General features: G+C 45.2%; 2 protein-coding genes across 6 annotated transcripts in view; one reads left to right on the top strand and one right to left on the bottom strand.

The window, feature by feature from the left end:
• The window catches only part of LOC117730889 (arf-GAP with coiled-coil, ANK repeat and PH domain-containing protein 3-like), a 41,560-nt gene extending 27,140 nt beyond the window's left edge, over window positions 1-14,420 (bottom strand). For all 3 annotated transcript variants that reach the window (XM_034532945.1, XM_034532942.1, XM_034532944.1), the window contains exon 1: window positions 14,194-14,420. In XM_034532945.1, coding sequence (XP_034388836.1) covers window positions 14,194-14,240 — 47 coding nt within the window. In that variant the 5' untranslated portion in view covers window positions 14,241-14,420. The remainder of the gene's footprint in view (window positions 1-14,193) is intronic.
• A 1,268-nt stretch (window positions 14,421-15,688) lies between these two features.
• Window positions 15,689-20,000, top strand: part of pusl1 (pseudouridine synthase like 1) — an 11,260-nt gene continuing 6,948 nt past the window's right edge. The window contains exons 1-3 of one of the 3 annotated variants that reach the window (XM_034533430.1): window positions 15,689-16,451; window positions 16,528-16,591; window positions 19,904-20,000. The exon at window positions 19,904-20,000 is cut by the window's right edge and continues 91 nt beyond it. In XM_034533430.1, the coding sequence (XP_034389321.1) occupies window positions 16,396-16,451; window positions 16,528-16,591; window positions 19,904-20,000 (217 nt within the window). In that variant the 5' untranslated portion in view covers window positions 15,689-16,395. Of the gene's footprint in view, window positions 16,452-16,527; window positions 16,592-18,279; window positions 18,410-19,903 lie in introns of those variants that run through there. The other 2 variants (XM_034533431.1, XM_034533432.1) reach the window with 2 other exon arrangements.

Genomic DNA, 20,000 nt, shown 5'->3' with positions numbered 1-20,000 from the left:
TGCTCCTCTTTAAAGACCAACACAACATAAATGTAGTTGAAATAGCTCTCTTAATGTAGCTCCTGGTAGAGGCCTCATTTCCACCGCCCGGGTCTCCAATGTTGTGGCTCCTTCTGTTGGCCAGTGGAAAGCCATCTAGATCTGGTTCATATTCACTCAAGAGAAATATAAACATTGCAAAAGAAGGGATGGAAGAAAAGAAGCCACCACAAGGCACCTTATCCGACATCCAGAGACACGCTAGCTGAGCTCGTACCCTGAAAGGTTTTTAATTTGAAGGCAGCTCGAGTTGGGCCCACACCGCCTGGAGCCTCTGACCCGGGAGTCGAGCTGTGGCCTGGGTGGATTTGGGAGTTTTGGTGTTGGACCATTTGGGGCTGGAGGGCTCGTTTGATCATGCTCCTCTCGGAGGAATGTGTGCTCACAGACTCACTCCCCACATAGTTTAAATGACGGGCCTCATCTTCTCAAATTAGGGGGTTAAAGAAATAGTTGGAAGATGAATCTGATCAAGAATAGGAACGATGCCACATGGCAGTGCATCATCGTTGAGATTTGAGGAACTGCGACGGCTCAGCAGAGCTAAGTGAAGGCAGCAGGAAGCATGAGAAGGACTGCACGCTCATCCCCCGCTCCAACCTCTCCAACCTTCACTGACACATGCAGCCTGCAGGAGCAACAGGAAGACCTCATGAGGGCTACACACTCTTTGCTCCCAGGCCTCTTGTCCTCTTTGCCTCCTTGTCCCTTGTCCTCTGTCTTCTTTGCCTCTTGGCCTCATTGCATCTTTGCCTCTGTCATCTTTGCCTCTTTCCTCTATGCCTCTTTTCTCCTGGCCTCTTTCCCTATTTGCATCTTTGTCTCTGTCTTCTTTGCATCTGTCCTCTTTGCATCTTTGCATCTTCGCCTCTTTGCACCCATCCAACTGACAGCCAGCTGATTGAGGGGGACAACAGAGGAGCGGTGAAGTACAGAGATGGCGGCGCTGTGGGAGATCATCCTCCCTCCAGTCCAGGAGACAAAGTGTGCGACAGACTTGCCGAGTATCTTCAGTCTTGTGTTGAGACCAGAGCTAAATGTTTACATCCCATCTGTGAGGACATGAATGCATGGCTCCCTCAGAGACCCGTGGATACGGGAGCTCCTCATTGGCTGCTGTGCAGTGCAGCTGGGCTGATCACAAAGGAGCAGCATCAGTATACAGATGCTCAGTATGTCTTTAGATTGTGACCCATGAAGTGAAGTCAGTGTGTTTTGAATGTGTATCCAGCTGCCTCTTCACATCGGAGGAACACATTCTCCCATTTATGAGCTCTTGTAAAGACGAACAATGTTCAATGGTATTACTTCTCTATCATTTCTAAAAGCACACGACTCTACATTACATCCAGAGGTATTATGGTGCTGTGATGGCACTGAGGAACCCAGCGCTGCATCACAGCACCCACACGCCTGCAGCCGTGAACTCAAACAGAAGGAAAGTGCATGTTATCCTTTAGGATATTTCTTTCCATCAGAACAGGCTTTTGAGGACGATGGAAGATGGCAGCGCTCACTGAAAACCAACAATGAAGATGAGCAAGGCCCTCTTAAACGTATATCTACAGAGAGTAGGACCGTCTCCATACACCATGAGACCAGTTTGTAAAATGTTGCTCCATAACTGAAGAGCAGAAGCCAGATATGGATCAACTTTACATGTGAAGCAAACTGCACTCCACAAGGAGACAATGTGACTCTTCAAGGATGTCTGGTGGAGATACGGCCTGACACACACACACACACACACACACACACACACACACACACACACACACACACACACACACACACACACACACACACACACACACACACACACACACACACACACACACACACACACACACACACACACACACACACACACACACACACACACACACACACACACACACACACACACACACACACACACACACACACACACACACACAGAACCTGATCTCATGTGGTGACTTGCAGAACATGTTCAGATAGAAGATTGTATAATTAATTAAATGCTGGGCATTAAATGTAATATTAATATGTATCCTCTCTCTTTGAAAGTGAAACACAACAATGTATTATTATTATTATTGTTTTCAATGGGATTCAATCAGTTTAATTCATTCATTCGCTTGATGTTGAGATATTATTTTGATCTCCTTATTGTCTTGATGGTGATTGAAAGGCTTCTGTGAGTCCACGTCTGATTATTTGATTATTATATGACTTTATTATGTAGCTACATTAACAGGACTGTAAACTGCAGTTTTTCTTTTAGGGTACGAAGCAGGAAGTCGTCCAAGAGGTTCACGTGAATAGTTTATGGCTGAGTGTGGAAACGTGTTAATATTTCATTATATACCTCTGCCCACGCTAACCTACAGTAGCAGAGCTGAACACACTTGTTGTATTCATGGTGTGATGTGAGAGAAGAGATGCGCTTTGCATCCTGTGGATCTCACTCATGTGATCTGGGTCTGCTTTTGGGTTCCTGGCTTTAGTCCTGGTTCACTGGCACAAACAGGACTGTTTATGATATTCTCTCTCAATGCACTCTTAGGTTTATGAATTGGAGTGTCACAGTCATTTAGCTAGAAAATCACCATCAAGGTTGTAGTTCTGTAATTATATTTGTATTATTTCTAAACTGTAACATGTTAAAAGTGTTCCTCCGTTAACTTTGTGTTATTACAACTGTTCATCATGGAGGATCTGCCCATCTTACTCCTGCTAATATTCATATTATATTATTAAAAGTCACTTAAACTTGGAGGAGGTTCAAATGCACATATATGTGGGACCGAAGAGAATAGAAATTAAATATAATATTAATAATATCATTACAGAGTTTGAGGGTCCTCCAGGTGTGAACACCTTTCACCCAATGCATGCTGGGACGGGAGCCAGCCCCCGGACTGGAGCTCTCATGCAATGTCGTTGTTTTTTATTAAAAGGATGCATGTATATTCTATTCATGGTAAAAGTTCATCGTTAAAGCCTAATGGTACTGCGAGGGTTAGTTAGGGGTCCACACACACACACACACACACACACACACACACACACACACACGGGGTGGTCTTACACACTCACTCTGAGACAGCTGGAGAAACAAACCAGGCCGGACGTCTGGAACATACGCCGTTACACTCAAAGTGCATCATACTTACTTTATGGTCATAAAAGAGACCGAAGCAGACTGACTCAGTTCTGCTTCAGCCGTCCTACGATGAGAACCGTCTTAGAGAACCGTGTTAGAGAACCGTGTTAGAGAACCGTCTTAGAGAACCGTGTTAGAGAACCGTGTTAGAGAACCGTCTTAGAGAACCGTGTTAGAGAACCGTGTTAGAGAACCGTCTTAGAGAACCGTGTTAGAGAACCGTGTTAGAGAACCGTGTTAGAGAACCGTCTTAGAGAACCGTGTTAGAGAACCGTGTTAGAGAACCGTCTTAGAGAACCGTGTTAGAGAACCGTGTTAGAGAACCGTGTTAGAGAACCGTCTTAGAGAACCGTCTTAGAGAACCTCTACTCGTTGATGCCTATTGCTTCACCGCCGTGGAAACATGATGCTGAGCTCTGACTCTCTATTGCTCTCTTGTCCAAAGTAATGCTTCATATTCAGCTGAGCCTTCACCTCCTTTCCCTGCAGCCAAAACCACACACACACAGACACACACACACACACACACACACAGGGAGATGGCGACACACACGCACACACAGGGAGATGGAGACACACACACACACACACACACACACACACACACACACACACACACACACAGGGAGACGGTGACACACACACACACACGCACACACAGGGAGATGGAGACACACACACACACACACACACAGGGAGACGGTGACACACACACACACACACACACACAGGGAGACGGCGACACACACACACACACACACACACACAGGGAGACGGTGACACACACACACACACACACACACAGGGAGACGGCGACACACACACACACACACAGGGAGATGGAGACACACACACACACACACACACACAGGGAGACGGCGACACACACACACACACACACAGGGAGACGGTGACACACACACACACACACACACACAGGGAGACGGCGACACACACACACACACACACACACACAGGGAGACGGTGACACACACACACACACACACACACAGGGAGACGGCGACACACACACACACACACAGGGAGATGGAGACACACACACACACACACACAGGGAGACGGCGACACACACACACACACACACAGGGAGACGGTGACACACACACACACACACACACACACACACACGGAGACGGCGACACACACACACACACACACGCACACAGGGAGATGGCGACACACACACACACATAACAGAATGGTGACTGCTGCAGCTGTTCTGATGCGACGGGCAATCCATCCCACAAATGGAAGGAGTGTGTGTGTGTGTGTCGCCATCTCCCTGTGTGTGTGTGTGTGTGTGTGTGTACGTGTGTGTGTGAGACTTTGCGTGGGCAGGAATGATCCAAGAAAGTGCTGACACGGCAGATGGGAATGTTTTCATTTGGTTTCAAAGGATTCCAGCGAGCTGAAGGACGTAACCAGAGAGTGAAGCGGTCCGTGTTCCCCCTCTCCTGTCAATCACTCTCTGGGCGTGAGGATCGGCAGGTGGCCCAACCCACAGCCGGCCTGTGTCCACGGCCTGCAGGGGAACCAGCGACGGCTCCAGCAGGTTACAACGAAGTGAGAAGATTAGCTTTAAATAAACTAAAGACACCGGAAGTTACAGATTCTGTTGAGCTTCCTCCTCACCGCCTGGGATACAGGAACGTGGGCGGAGCCACAGAGAGAGAAGAGTGAGAGGGTCGAAGAAGAGGAAATGTGGATGTGAAGGAAAACTACACAAAACATCAGAGAACTGAAACTACGGCGGAGAAAGTTGAGCCCAATGTGAGCCAGCTGCTGGATCCCAGATGTGAGCCAGTGGGAGGAAACACACAGCGTCTCTCCTCCCAGTGAGCTGCATGACCATGGGGCACCTCAGGGTGTCCAAGCAGCACCCACCTGTTGACAGCTGTGCACGGTGCTCATGACAGTCGGTGCATTAATGTGTGAGACCTCTGAGTCTCCACCTCCACCCAATCAATCCATCCTTCTCTCCATCATCCCTCCTGCCATAACGCTTCCTTCCTGTTAGAAGACAGACTCGTCCACATGCATCGGTTCATAACCCTGGAGAGGAGGAGGAGGAGGAGGAGGAGGAGGAGGAGGAGGAGGACACCTGCATCGGTTCATAACCCTGGAGAGGAGGAGGAGGAGGAGGAGGAGGAGGAGGAGGACACCTGCATCGGTTCTTAACCCTGGAGAGGAGGAGGAGGAGGAGGAGGAGGAGGAGGACACCTGCATCGGTTCATAACCCTGGAGAGGAGGAGGAGGAGGAGGAGGAGGAGGAGGAGGACACCTGCATCGGTTCATAACCCTGGAGAGGAGGAGGAGGAGGAGGAGGAGGAGGAGGAGGAGGAGGACACCTGCATCGGTTCATAACCCTGGAGAGGAGGAGGAGGAGGAGGAGGAGGAGGAGGAGGAGGAGGAGGAGGAGGAGGAGGAGGAGGACACCTGCATCGGTTCACAACCCTGGAGAAGAGGAGGAGGAGGAGGAGGAGGAGGAGGAGGAGGAGGAGGAGGACACCTGCAGGATGGAAGTCAAGATGAAGAAGTGTGAGGACTTACTGAGGGGAGAAGGAGGGATGAAATGTGCTCTCACTCTTTATCTTCTATCTGCCGCTTGGTTGAACCAGTTGGGTTGTTCTTTTAAGGAGAGCCAACACAACACGTGTGTGTGTGTGTGTGTGTGTGTGTGTGTGTGTGTGTGTGTGTGTGTGAGAAACACGCGGCTAAATGCGTCTTTTCACAGGAACATTGTAAGATTGTCATACAATGATTCACAGATAAACAACGGTGAGTGTGTGTGTGTGTGTGTGTGTCTGTGTGTGTGTGTCTGTGTGTGTCTGTCTGAGCTTTAATATAGTGTGTGAGCTTTAATATAGTGTGAGCTTTAATATAGTGTGTGAGCTTTAATATCGTGTGAGCTTTAATATAGTGTGAGCTTTAATATAGTGTGAGCTTTAATATAGTGTGAGCTTTAATATAGTGTGTGAGCTTTAATATTGTGTGAGCTTTAATATCGTGTGAGCTTTAATATAGTGTGAGCTTTAATATAGTGTGAGCTTTAATATAGTGTGTGAGCTTTAATATCGTGTGAGCTTTAATATAGTGTGAGCTTTAATATAGTGTGAGCTTTAATATAGTGTGTGAGCTTTAATATCGTGTGAGCTTTAATATAGTGTGTGAGCTTTAATATCGTGTGAGCTTTAATATAGTGTGAGCTTTAATATAGTGTGAGCTTTAATATCGTGTGAGCTTTAATATCGTGTGAGCTTTAATATAGTGTGAGCTTTAATATAGTGTGAGCTTTAATATAGTGTGTGAGCTTTAATATAGTGTGAGCTTTAATATAGTGTGAGATTTAATATAGTGTGAGCTTTAATATAGTGTGAGATTTAATATAGTGTGTGAGCTTTAATATAGTGTGTGAGATTTAATATAGTGTGTGAGCTTTAATATAGTGTGTGAGCTTTAATATAGTGTGAGCTTTAATATAGTATGTGAGCTTTAATATAGTAAGTGAGCTTTAATATAGTGTGAGCTTTAATATAGTGTGAGCTTTAATATCGTGTGAGCTTTAATATCGTGTGAGCTTTAATATAGTGTGAGCTTTAATATAGTGTGAGCTTTAATATCGTGTGAGCTTTAATATAGTGTGTGAGCTTTAATATCGTGTGTGAGCTTTAATATCGTGTGAGCTTTAATATAGTGTGTGAGCTTTAATATTGTGTGAGCTTTAATATCGTGTGAGCTTTAATATAGTGTGTGAGCTTTAATATCGTGTGAGCTTTAATATAGTGTGTGAGCTTTAATATTGTGTGAGCTTTAATATAGTGTGAGATTTAATATAGTGTGAGCTTTAATATAGTGTGTGAGCTTTAATATAGTGTGAGCTTTAATATAGTGTGTGAGCTTTAATATCGTGTGAGCTTTAATATCGTGTGAGCTTTAATATAGTGTGAGCTTTAATATAGTGTGAGCTTTAATATCGTGTGAGCTTTAATATAGTGTGTGAGCTTTAATATCGTGTGTGAGCTTTAATATCGTGTGAGCTTTAATATAGTGTGTGAGCTTTAATATTGTGTGAGCTTTAATATCGTGTGAGCTTTAATATCGTGTGAGCTTTAATATAGTGTGAGCTTTAATATAGTGTGAGCTTTAATATAGTGTGTGAGCTTTAATATTGTGTGAGCTTTAATATAGTGTGAGATTTAATATAGTGTGAGCTTTAATATAGTGTGAGATTTAATATAGTGTGTGAGCTTTAATATAGTGTGTGAGATTTAATATAGTGTGAGCTTTAATATAGTGTGAGCTTTAATATAGTGTGAGCTTTAATATTGTGTGAGCTTTAATATAGTGTGAGATTTAATATAGTGTGAGCTTTAATATAGTGTGAGATTTAATATAGTGTGTGAGCTTTAATATAGTGTGTGAGATTTAATATAGTGTGAGCTTTAATATAGTATGTGAGATTTAATATAGTGTGTGAGCTTTAATATAGTGTGTGAGCTTTAATATAGTGTGAGCTTTAATATAGTATGTGAGCTTTAATATAGTAAGTGAGCTTTAATATAGTGTGAGCTTTAATATAGTGTGAGCTTTAATATCGTGTGAGCTTTAATATCGTGTGAGCTTTAATATAGTGTGAGCTTTAATATAGTGTGAGCTTTAATATCGTGTGAGCTTTAATATAGTGTGTGAGCTTTAATATCGTGTGTGAGCTTTAATATCGTGTGAGCTTTAATATAGTGTGTGAGCTTTAATATTGTGTGAGCTTTAATATCGTGTGAGCTTTAATATAGTGTGTGAGCTTTAATATCGTGTGAGCTTTAATATAGTGTGTGAGCTTTAATATAGTGTGAGCTTTAATATAGTGTGAGCTTTAATATAGTGTGTGAGCTTTAATATAGTGTGTGAGCTTTAATATAGTGTGTGAGCTTTAATATAGTGTGAGCTTTAATATAGCGTGTGATTCCTGCCTATTTCATCTCTGGGTCTGTCGGCAACACGTGGATTCAGTGGAAGCGTCCACGTGCTGAAGGATGCGCTCATGAACGCATCACACTAGACGGGAATATGAACACATGCACACATGTATGCATGCACGTGCAACAGCATCAGATCAGCAGCAACAAAAAGAGCCGTTATACATTCAAACAAGTTGTTGAAGATTGCTCAAAGGTTCAGAGGTTCTGAAGAGGCAGAACTCCCTGTTCCTCCTTCCTGATGTGATGGAGGTCTGGTTCAATCTTCAGAGCCGGTTTATTGGTCAACACTTGATCTCAAGTGAGGAAGATTAGTGAGCTCAGAAACCACCACAATGATTACATGTGCAGCTTCTGGCTCCGCTGCTGTTCAAAACTCTCAATGTGTGACATCATCGGTTTGAAGCCAACAGGGTGGGGCCGCCCTCTTTGTTCACCTGGTCTGCAGTGAGGAGAGAACGAGCACCACAAGCATCTGTTATTATCTATTATCTCAGAGAGGGCTGGGCAGGACCAATGGTACCAAACCAGTAAGCTCATTGGTCCCGCCCACTAACGCCACATCTCCATTCACACGGCTGCTTTGAAGTAACCACCATGTGTCACGCTTGAGACATGAAAGAAGGTTCCCAGTGGAAGCGTTCCACTAAGGCCTCCACCGTTACTCAGACTGGGAACTACAGTATTCATGTGGACTGATGGGGAACCAGAAGTTTATATTCTGCATCATCTTTGTGACGCGACGGTTACGAGAGGTTAAAATATTCATGTGGACTGATGGGGAACCAGAGGTTTTGATGAGCCCGGTGCTCTGCATTGACTGAGAGGTTAAAAGGTGAATGGTGGTTAAACGGCTGCTTCCCTGGGGAGAGTTTACTAAAAGCTCTCACTGCCTCCCTGATCCTGGTGCTGCAGCGCTGGTATCCTAAGATAAAAGTAATAATAATAATAAGATTGAATAGTCTAGACCACACTAATATATGTTACTATATGTATGCCATACATACTGCGAAGTATATGCATCTCACTAAGGTAACATAGATGGATCTGGAATGGAGTTTAGGTCTCTATTTGGCTGCATTGTGCAGATTAAAAAACACTTTGATCATAAACTTCTGCTGTTGCGTAAGACCCACCATAGTGGATTAAAGCAAAGGAATTAGATAAACACATCCGGTCCACGTGGGGCTCAGCTGAGCATGAATACATAGTTTGACCTTCAAAGAAAAGCCTATTCAAGATAACAGACTGATATGTCTCAAAGAGGTTTTCTCCTAAAGAAAGTCGAGGGCGCCGGCTGGAAGAAGCTGTTCATCAACGTTCATCAAAGTTCATCAATGTTCATCAACGTTCACCAACGTTCACCAATGTTCACCAATGTTCACCAACGTTCACCAACGTTCATCAACGTTCATCAACGTTCACCAATGTTCATCAACGTTCATCAAAGTTCATCAACGTTCATCAACGTTCACCAACGTTCACCAATGTTCACCAATGTTCATCAGCGTTCATCAACGTTCACCAATGTTCACCAACGTTCATCAGCGTTCATCAACGTTCATCAACGTTCATCAACGTTCACCAACGTTCACCAACGTTCACCAATGTTCACCAACGTTCACCAATGTTCACCAATGTTCACCAACGTTCACCAACGTTCATCAACGTTCATCAACGTTCACCAACGTTCACCAACGTTCACCAACGTTCACCAACGTTCATCAACGTTCACCAACGTTCACCAACGTTCATCAACGTTCACCAATGTTCATCAACGTTCACCAACGTTCACCAACGTTCATCAACGTTCATCAACGTTCATCAACGTTCACCAACGTTCATCAACGTTCACCAACGTTCACCAACGTTCACCAACGTTCACCAACGTTCACCAACGTTCATCAACGTTCACCAACGTTCATCAACGTTCACCAACGTTCACCAACGTTCACCAACGTTCATCAACGTTCATCAACGTTCACCAACGTTCATCAACGTTCATCAACGTTCACCAATGTTCACCAACGTTCACCAACGTTCATCAACGTTCACCAACGTTCATCAACGTTCACCAACGTTCACCAACGTTCACCAACGTTCATCAGCGTTCATCAACGTTCATCAACGTTCACCAACGTTCACCAACGTTCACCAACGTTCACCAACGTTCATCAACGTTCACCAACGTTCACCAACGTTCATCAACGTTCACCAACGTTCACCAACGTTCATCAACGTTCACCAACGTTCACCAACGTTCACCAACGTTCATCAACGTTCACCAACGTTCACCAACGTTCATCAACGTTCACCAACGTTCACCAACGTTCACCAACGTTCATCAACGTTCATCAACGTTCACCAACGTTCATCAACGTTCATCAACGTTCACCAATGTTCACCAACGTTCACCAACGTTCACCAACGTTCACCAACGTTCATCAACGTTCACCAACGTTCACCAACGTTCACCAACGTTCACCAATGTTCACCAATGTTCACCAACGTTCATCAACGTTCATCAACGTTCATCAACGTTCACCAACGTTCACCAACGTTCACCAACGTTCACCAACGTTCACCAATGTTCACCAACGTTCACCAACGTTCACCAACGTTCATCAACGTTCACCAACGTTCACCAACGTTCACCAACGTTCATCAACGTTCACCAACGTTCACCAACGTTCATCAACGTTCACCAACGTTCACCAACGTTCACCAACGTTCATCAACGTTCACCAACGTTCACCAACGTTCACCAACGTTCATCAACGTTCATCAACGTTCACCAACGTTCATCAACGTTCACCAACGTTCACCAACGTTCACCAACGTTCATCAACGTTCACCAACGTTCACCAACGTTCATCAACGTTCATCAACGTTCACCAACGTTCATCAACGTTCACCAACGTTCACCAACGTTCATCAACGTTCACCAACGTTCACCAACGTTCATCAACGTTCACCAACGTTCACCAACGTTCACCAACGTTCACCAACGTTCATCAACGTTCATCAACGTTCACCAACGTTCACCAACGTTCACCAACGTTCACCAACGTTCACCAACGTTCATCAACGTTCATGTCCTCCTACAGCCGCTCTTCTCATTCAGCACTTTAATGCGTTTCCTTTTGCTCCGTTTCAAGGTCGCCATGAACCGCCTCCTGCAGCAACAACAACGCACGCCGCTGGTGTGTTTGTGTTGAAGGCCTATATGAGCGTGGGGGGGCGGGGCCTCTTTACCCAATAAATGGAGACGTGCTTTTAAGATAATGTAGGAAATCACATGTAAGCCCCATTTTACATCATGCTTTCAAATCTACCACCAAATCCAGATCACTGAACTTCAAAGGTTCTTGGACTTCCGGAGAACGTCTTCATGAGAACCCTTCAGGGCTGGAAGCAGCACGAGCAGTAACACCTTGTATTCATGAGTAAGGGAAGGAGAGAAGGAACAGGAAGTTAGTCCTTAGGGGCTGCACATAGAGTGCAGGAACGTGATAATTCATCTAAAATAACCTTTGAACAGGGAATAGTGCTCAGATATGGTCCGATAAATGAAAGAGTTAAACATCTGTGAAGGTGTGATTTTAAAATGTAGTGATGTCAATTCTTCAGGCGGCTTCATGCTCCGACATGCAACCAGGAAGAGACGGTCTGAGGCAACGCCATGCAGGTTTGGCAACTTCCATGAGATATGAAGGTGACGAGTGGAACTCATCCATCCAGTTGTCTGGGAAATGATTCCCTGTTGAGGATTTATGAGCCACAGAAGTGAAGAAGGTTTTTTAGGAAGTAATCCCTCGTCAATGTGAATTCAGTTGACTGCTGCAACACAGCTTCAACCAGATTCTATGATTCATGACTATAAATGACTATAATGCTTTATGATGACTTCATAGTTGACAAGGAAATGTTTACCAATTACACTTTTTTGTCTTGAATTTATATCAAATTTATTTAAAACCTGGTAAACTTTGGTTTGTATGAAATGTCAAATATAAGATGGTAAACAGACTTCTAGTCCTACGACCACTCAAAGCTCTTTAACACCACATGTCAATCACCCTGATGGGAGGGGCTACCGTCATGGGAGGGGCTACCGTGCAAGCTGCCCCCTGCCCATCAGCACTAACTAACTATTCACACCTTTTGGGTTCAGTGCACGTCAACATGGACGAGCGGAGAAGGGGATCGAGCCACCGACCCTCTGATTGAAGGAGACCGTTACAGGTTGTGTCTCACATTTGGCAACACAACATTGTGTGTCCACCGGTCACTTCCTGAAGGCTGGCTCCCTCCACCAGCCTGATGCAGGTGCTCTGTGTGGGGGAGACAGGTGAGGCTGGATCTGTGAAGCCTCACCTGTACTCTCACGGAACCGAGAAGAAACATTTGCTTTTCCAGAACCAGTGATTTTATTATTAGTCTGAATCATATGCCGTGGATTGGAGATGGAGACATGCAGTACAGAACCAGTCACTACACTCATGGCTCTAAAACATGCACCGATGAAGACCCGACTGACCCATGACAGGTATGACGTAGACCTTCTGGTCTCGGTTCGGCACCCAGTCAAAGCGCCCACTCTCCTCTCCCATTCTTAAATTATCTGTCCTCTTTTCTCCGAGCTGCCGTTTGTCTCACTTACTGCAGCCGTTGCTAGGCAACAGCTCACACCCACATATGCATATTAATACCGCCATCATAACTGTGTCGTCAATGAAAGGACTAAATATAACATCATTTCATGGAGCACTAGAGGCTGAACACAGACAGGTGGAGCACAGACAGGTGGAGCACTAGAGGCTGACCACAGACAGGTGGAGCACTAGAGGCTGAACACAGACAGGTGGAGCACTAGAGGCTGACCACAGACAGGTGGAGCACAGACAGGTGGAGCACTAGAGGCTGACCACAGACAGGTGGAGCACTAGAGGCTGAACACAGACAGGCTGACCACAGACAGGCTGACCACAGACAGGCGGAGCACTAGAGGCTGAACACAGACAGGTGGAGCACAGCCATCCATCCCTGAGGTGGGATTTAAGCCCCTTTTCTGTCCTTCCACTGCCTGCTTTATCACTCCAATCTCAAACTATCGGTCAGTCGCACAACAAGCCAGAGAAGTTGTGTCTGAGAAAGAGGAAGAGGAAGAGGAAGAGGAAGAGGGAAGCAACAAGACGACAAACACAGAGAAACAGGACCGAAGATAGAGCCTAAACCCTCACCCGGCTCCTCCTTAGTGAATCACAGGCCTGGCCTCCATGCAGTCTTGAGCTCCTCTGCTGGTTTCTAATCTGCTCAGGAGAGCCAGACGAGCATGTGGACCGAGTGTGGCTACAACCCTCCAGCTGGACCTGTGCCCAGGATACCACCCCTAACTCCTGTTTGCTGCTGGGCATCTCCTCCCACCACCACCTGTCTGCTGGTTCCCCCACACAGGTGCCTCCATCACACACTCTCACCTTCCTACAACACACACACACACACACACACAGACACACACACACACACACACACACACACACACACAGACACACACACACACACACACACACACACACACACACACACACACACACACACGGTTGATTAACGCGTGCTGGAAATCACTTTTCATTTTGACACTGAAGCAAAATGGATCCTCAGTGCGCGCGTCCCTCTCACGCACTGAGCTAACGTGTCAAGCCACATTCAAACATACAACTGAGCCACTGACACGCGCGTGTCTTACAGCAATTAATCACAATGCAAATAAACGTTTTAATAAACAACCAAATGTCCCCCCCAAAAAAAATTCTGAGAAAAGATGAAATAAAATCCCAAATTGAGAGAGCCCCGCCATGCTGGTGCCCACAGGAGGGAGTCGGCTTACACACCGCGGACACACACACACACACACACACACACACACACACACACACACACGAGCAGCGCGTCCGGCTCCATCGTGGACACGATCATGCGTAAAGAAGGTGTGCCATCTTTGGAGCGTACCTGAATCGGGGGGAGTCTTTGATACATTCTTCAAAGTCCACCGTCATGTTGGCGTTTTCTCGGTTGTCCCCACTTCAGTGCGCCGATGGCATCGCCCGCGGCGGGATGTGGCTCGAACCGGGCGGATCGTGGCTCCCTGACGCGCAGCTGTCCGTCGCCTCTCCCGGTGGCACCGTGACACTCGATGGGAGCTCCGTGCGCGGCAGAGTCAGGCGAGAGGCGGAGCTGCACCGCGGACACCGGGGACGGAACGGGGCGGAGAGCGCCACCTAGTGACCAGCCGCCGTCACGGCGTGCCCGCAGGAGGAGTCATGAGAACACACTCCCATCATCACCCTAATAACACAACAATGGTGATGTGTATCTACAATAAACAGTCCATGTTCATATAACATCAAGAAAAGAGAGAATATGAGTAGGTCTAATATTTTAAAAAGTAGTTTTAATAATAACTATAGGCTATTCTGCTAAAACACAATAAAAGCTAGAAACCGTTTATTGTCAGGAATGTTTACACAAACGAGGAATTGTTTTTGGGGGAAGGTGCAACATTAGAAATGACAAACAACAATCAACGCGACAGCAACAGGGCAATGTGTGTATTAAGATAAAGATAAAGATAAAGTGCTCACACAACAAATAACGCTAAAGTGTTTAGGTGTGTGTTTCAAGTGACATGTGTGTTTAAGTTAAAGTGACATGTGTGTGTGGAGGAGGAGGAGGAGGGGGAAGAAGGAGGAGAGAGGAAGGAGGGGGAAGAAGGAGGAGAGAGGAAGGAGGAAGGAGGAAGAAGAGGAGGTAGTCCTGGGGGTGACAGGGACCCGGGCTCCATTGGTCATTATATGGGCTTCCTCCTCGATAATGTGCCCAGATTAATAGGCCAAATAAACCCATAAAACACGTGGCAGTTTCAACACACTTGTTATTATACATTTTGATATTCTCAAGTGGCTTCAGAGCTTCCAACAATTTTGAGTTGGAAGAGGAATATCTGAATCTATTTAGGATATGATAAATATAGGTTATTACTTTATTCTTCCCCATGGGAGCAGCAAACATGTTCACATACAATAAAATAGCATTGCAGTGACATTTGAGAATTTAAATAATAAAGGAAACGTAAGTGTATACAGAGCATCTAAAGCTTATTGTTTATTGTTTCATATCTGAGGTGATTTATTGTATTTGAGATTCATCTCAGATGTATGGCGGTAGATTGCGCAATAAAGAATAAATAAGATTGTAATGTCTGATTTACTGTCACGTGTCATAATCCTCTCATCATATCAGGACGCCGACACGCACGTGACGCGCCGCCTCGGTGGATCGTGACGTCATCAACAAGCGCCCGAGTCCTCCTCCTGAATATCATCATGAAGCGTTGTGCCTAACGTTCATGTTCTCGTGCGTTCTCATTTATAGTACGAGCAGTGACGTCACAGACGTGCGCACGTGCAGAACGCACGTATCCAGGCTGCGCGTGAGCACAGACATGTGTCCTTCAGCTCCTATGACGTGTTGGATGCAGAGAGGCCATCTTGGCCCCCTGTCTGCAACTACTGAGAACTACATACAGAGGGCTCTTCCGGACTACAAAGGAAACCACGCCCCCGGCAACGCTCCGTGCTGGAGACCGGATCCTGGTCCGTCCCTGAACACGAGTCCTTCACGGCAGCAACCGCACAGGGATTCACCGTCAGAGGCTTCACTGGGATCCAGAACAGTGTGATCCGCATCACTGGATCCAGAACAGTGTGATCCGCATCACTGGATCCAGAACAGTGTGATCCGCATCACTGGATCCAGAACAGTGTGATCCGCATCACTGGATCCAGAACAGTGTGATCCAGAGCACTGAGATCCGGATCACTGGGATACAGAACAGTGTGATCCAGATCACTGGGATCGAGAGCAGTGTGATCCAGAGCAGTGTGATCCAGATCACTGGGATCGAGAGCAGTGTGATCCAGAGCAGTGTGATCCAGATCACTGGGATCGAGAGCAGTGTGATCCAGAGCAGTGTGATCCAGATCACTGGGATCCAGAGCAGTGTGATCCAGATCACTGGGATCCAGAACAGTGAGATCCAGATCACTGGGATCCAGATCACTGGGATCCAGAACAGTGTGATCCAGATCACTGGGATCCAGAGCACTGGGATCCAGAGCAGTGTGATCCAGCAGAACTTTTGGAGGGACCATCATGCACAACTCTGCCCGTTATGTCATATTCTTCCAATACATTGGAACACATTACAGGTGAGACGTCCACCTCAGTTCATCACACACAAGTTAATCATATTGATTTATTATTTGAGGATCATTCTTTCCGTAGTGGTGCGGTGAAAGTGCCCCCCCAACAGCTGGGGAGGAAGATGGGGGTCCAGGACCACCTGGAGGTACGTGTTATTGCTATTAAGGTGTCGTATGATTGATGCCTATGTCCTCACGTCTAGTCCTGCAGACCAGAGAAGAGCTGCTGGAGGCTCCTGTGTGTTCAGTTGTGACAACAACACATCACACAGGCGGTAGGCTCGCTAGTTGCCAGTTTATTAGGTACACCTAAATGCATAAATCCTCCCTTCATGGCCCAGAAGCTCCGTGTTGGTCGAGTTGAAGTCAGAAATACAGAAGAGTGTTCATGTTGGATGTTTGAAGAACATCTGAGGCACAAATCCTTCTCATGTCATAGATGTTCAACACGTTTTGACTTGACAGTGATCGTATCCACCTGATACCCCCTGAGGAAGTAGCTCAGATACTATATTGTCTTTTCATACAGCAGATTATTATGATGTCATCTCTTTAATAAAGTTCATATAATAAAGGCATGAAGAGGACCACAATATGTTCTGTTCAGACCCCTTGTGTGAAGCTGCTCTTTAACCCTGTAAGACCCAAGCATAGAAATAATATCTAAATCTGTTTTTTTTAAGTCAGATGATGTTGTAAGAGTCTTCTGATGCAGATAATGAAGGATTCATTTAAAAAAAATGTTTTTGTAAGTTTTTAGGGAAACGTTGTAGCAGAATTTCATCAGAACAAATACACAAAACAACTAATGGTTAATTTGGAGTGTGTATTGCTTACATAGCACTACAGTACATTTAATTAATAATAATCACCCAACAGTCATATTTTTATGAATCATAATTTATTTTAAAAAGATAAAAACTGGAATAAAAAGAAAATGGTAAAAAAAAAGATAAAAACTGGATAAAATGTTATACAAAACAGGATGAAAACTTCCAAGAATCAATGTCCATTGTTTACTTGCAATGGTAATCCCAAAAGCAGTTCCTTTCCTCTGAGATTCCACTTTCTGCAGAGCGTATTCGAATATCCTTTCACGCAATGTCTGCAGTCCTCTTGTTGTCTTCCCCGGGAAATGACCCACCATGTCCATCGGTTGGTGGTTTACATCTTGCCTGGGACCCCATTTGATGGACCCCCATAGGGATAGTCTTCTCTGAGCAGTCACAGGTCTCTGAGGTGTCACTCTCATCGACGTCAAAGGGCTCCCCCTGGCTGAAGATGGCCGCCCTCTCCTTGCTGTGTTTGTCAGGATGAGAGAGGAAGCTACTTGTGCCTGAAACAGTCTCCTGTTCAACATCTTCTTCTTTGGACTTTTGAGAGCTGTGCAGTCCCGTTTGTAGAGCAGCCAGGCGTTGATCACGGCGAGGATAATGTAGAAGATGTAAGTGTACCAGCGGCGTGATTTCATGGGGAACTTCTATTTGTCTGCATAGACCTTGTAGTTCTGACCTCCTGGAAGCGTGGAGGCGAGCTTCATCACAACGTCACCTGACATTCCAAGTTCAGATTTGGCTCGTTTTCCATCAACACTGCCTTGGTACACATCAACGTCACAGATCATGCCAGAGATTCCAGTTCTGACCCACAATTTGAATCCCCATGGGTGAGGTTTGCCTCACATATACTGTTTTATGGGGCTGAATTTCCCCTTGAATGGAATCATCATCTCATCCACAGAGTTGTGCTCTTCGGGTACCACCTGCAGGCACTTCTCTCTGAATGAGTCAAGCCATGGTCTGAGTTACAGTTTGTCTTTCTTCATCATGGACTCTGAATGTAAATGTAATGATGTCAGCAGGGATTGGAACTTGTTGCGTGCCATCACATCAGAAACCTGTGGGTAGCACGTGTCTGTCCCAGTACATACGGACCCCAGGCGCTTGCATCAGGCCCATTTTCAGGTACATGCCAATCATCTGTTCCATTTCCTTGGTGTTTGTGTTTATAGTTGTTCCAGTCTTTTGAAAGCTGTACTGATTGGTGTTTTCTGTCAGAGCCTGAATCATGTCTTTGGACACAAACATCTGGAAGTACTTCAGTGGTGTGTGGAGGAAAACATCCGGACCAGAGAAACCAGTATTGGGACTGATGAAATCCTTTTTCAGTCAGTTTAGTTGGTTGGCTTGTGTTGGTTCGCTCAATGTCCTTATTGTCATCATCCTCAGTTGGACAATCAGTGGGTCTCTTATTTTCTTTTTCCACTTCCTCATCACTCGAATCACTGGTGTCTGATTCCATCTCAACATCGCTGTCTCCATTTTGGACAGCCTCAATGACATCCTGGACACTGAAGAAAGCTCTCCTTGCTGGTGGCATTCTGAAATGGAAACAATAGTTAGAGAATGTTCAAGTATAACTAATTACAATGCAAATTAATCCTATTCAGGCAATACATTGCACTGATGGCACACAATACTGTCTGGCTAGCCTAATGTGTTCTCTACTTACATTTACAAAAGGAAAATACAACCCCCCCAGAACTCTTACATCCCCATATTCAAAAACATGTACACCTCTCCCTGAACAATGCACCATAAATGCATCCCCATATTCAAAAACATGTACACCTCTCCCTGAACAATGCACCATAAATGCAACCCCCATATTCAAAAACATGTACACCTCTCCCTGAACAATGCACCATACATGCAACCCCCATATTCAAAAACATGTACACCTCTCCCTGAACAATGCACCATACATGCAACCCCACATTCAAAAACATGTACACCTCTCCCTGAACAACCATCCTCCAAAGCATTCTACAAACATTGTAACAAGGAGATATTTGGGCAAACCAACAAAGTCCAGATAAAAAAACATTTGACTAAATCTCACTGCGAACATAGAAATAACATAAGGTCAGGGTTACCCTAACCCATTTAGCATTATTAAAATCTGGTCTAAACTTAAAATAACAAATAACCCATTTGTAAAGTGTGAATCATCAAATACATTATATTTCTGTAAGTATTTATCCTGTATCTGAACATCCAAGAAGTGGAATGTCTCCATGTAGTGTGCAAGGTGCACATGCTATTTTAGCTACCAACAATGACACAACAAGCTGAAAATCTAATGTGATGCATTAATTCCACAATAACTCAGTATTTACATGAACTACATATTCTAACAATCACCCACAAAAATATTTCATGGAATTTACTTCAATGTTGATATATCCAGTTGAATGAAACAAGGAGACGTGCTTCCAGGAAAGTTTGCAGGTAGAGTGAGTTCGTGGCCTTATGGCCAGACTTATACACACATTTAGGATCCAAGAGCATTGCAAGGCAAGACAAAAGGACCCATTGACTATGTAAATGTGTAATATTACAACCAGGGGTCTTACAGGGTTCAAACAGCTTTGTATTGGTTCTTCTGCCCGTGTGCAGGAAGCCATGAGGAGGCTGAGGCCGCTCCACCCGGTGTCTCTGTGGGTCTCCAGCAGGACGGACGCGGGCGTCCACGCCCTCTCCAACTCCGCCCACT

Source organism: Cyclopterus lumpus, chromosome 5, assembly GCF_009769545.1.
Source record: "Cyclopterus lumpus isolate fCycLum1 chromosome 5, fCycLum1.pri, whole genome shotgun sequence".
Taxonomy (NCBI): Eukaryota; Metazoa; Chordata; class Actinopteri; order Perciformes; family Cyclopteridae; genus Cyclopterus; species Cyclopterus lumpus.
Note: the sequence above shows the minus strand (reverse complement) of the source record. Positions and strands in the feature narration are given on the sequence as shown.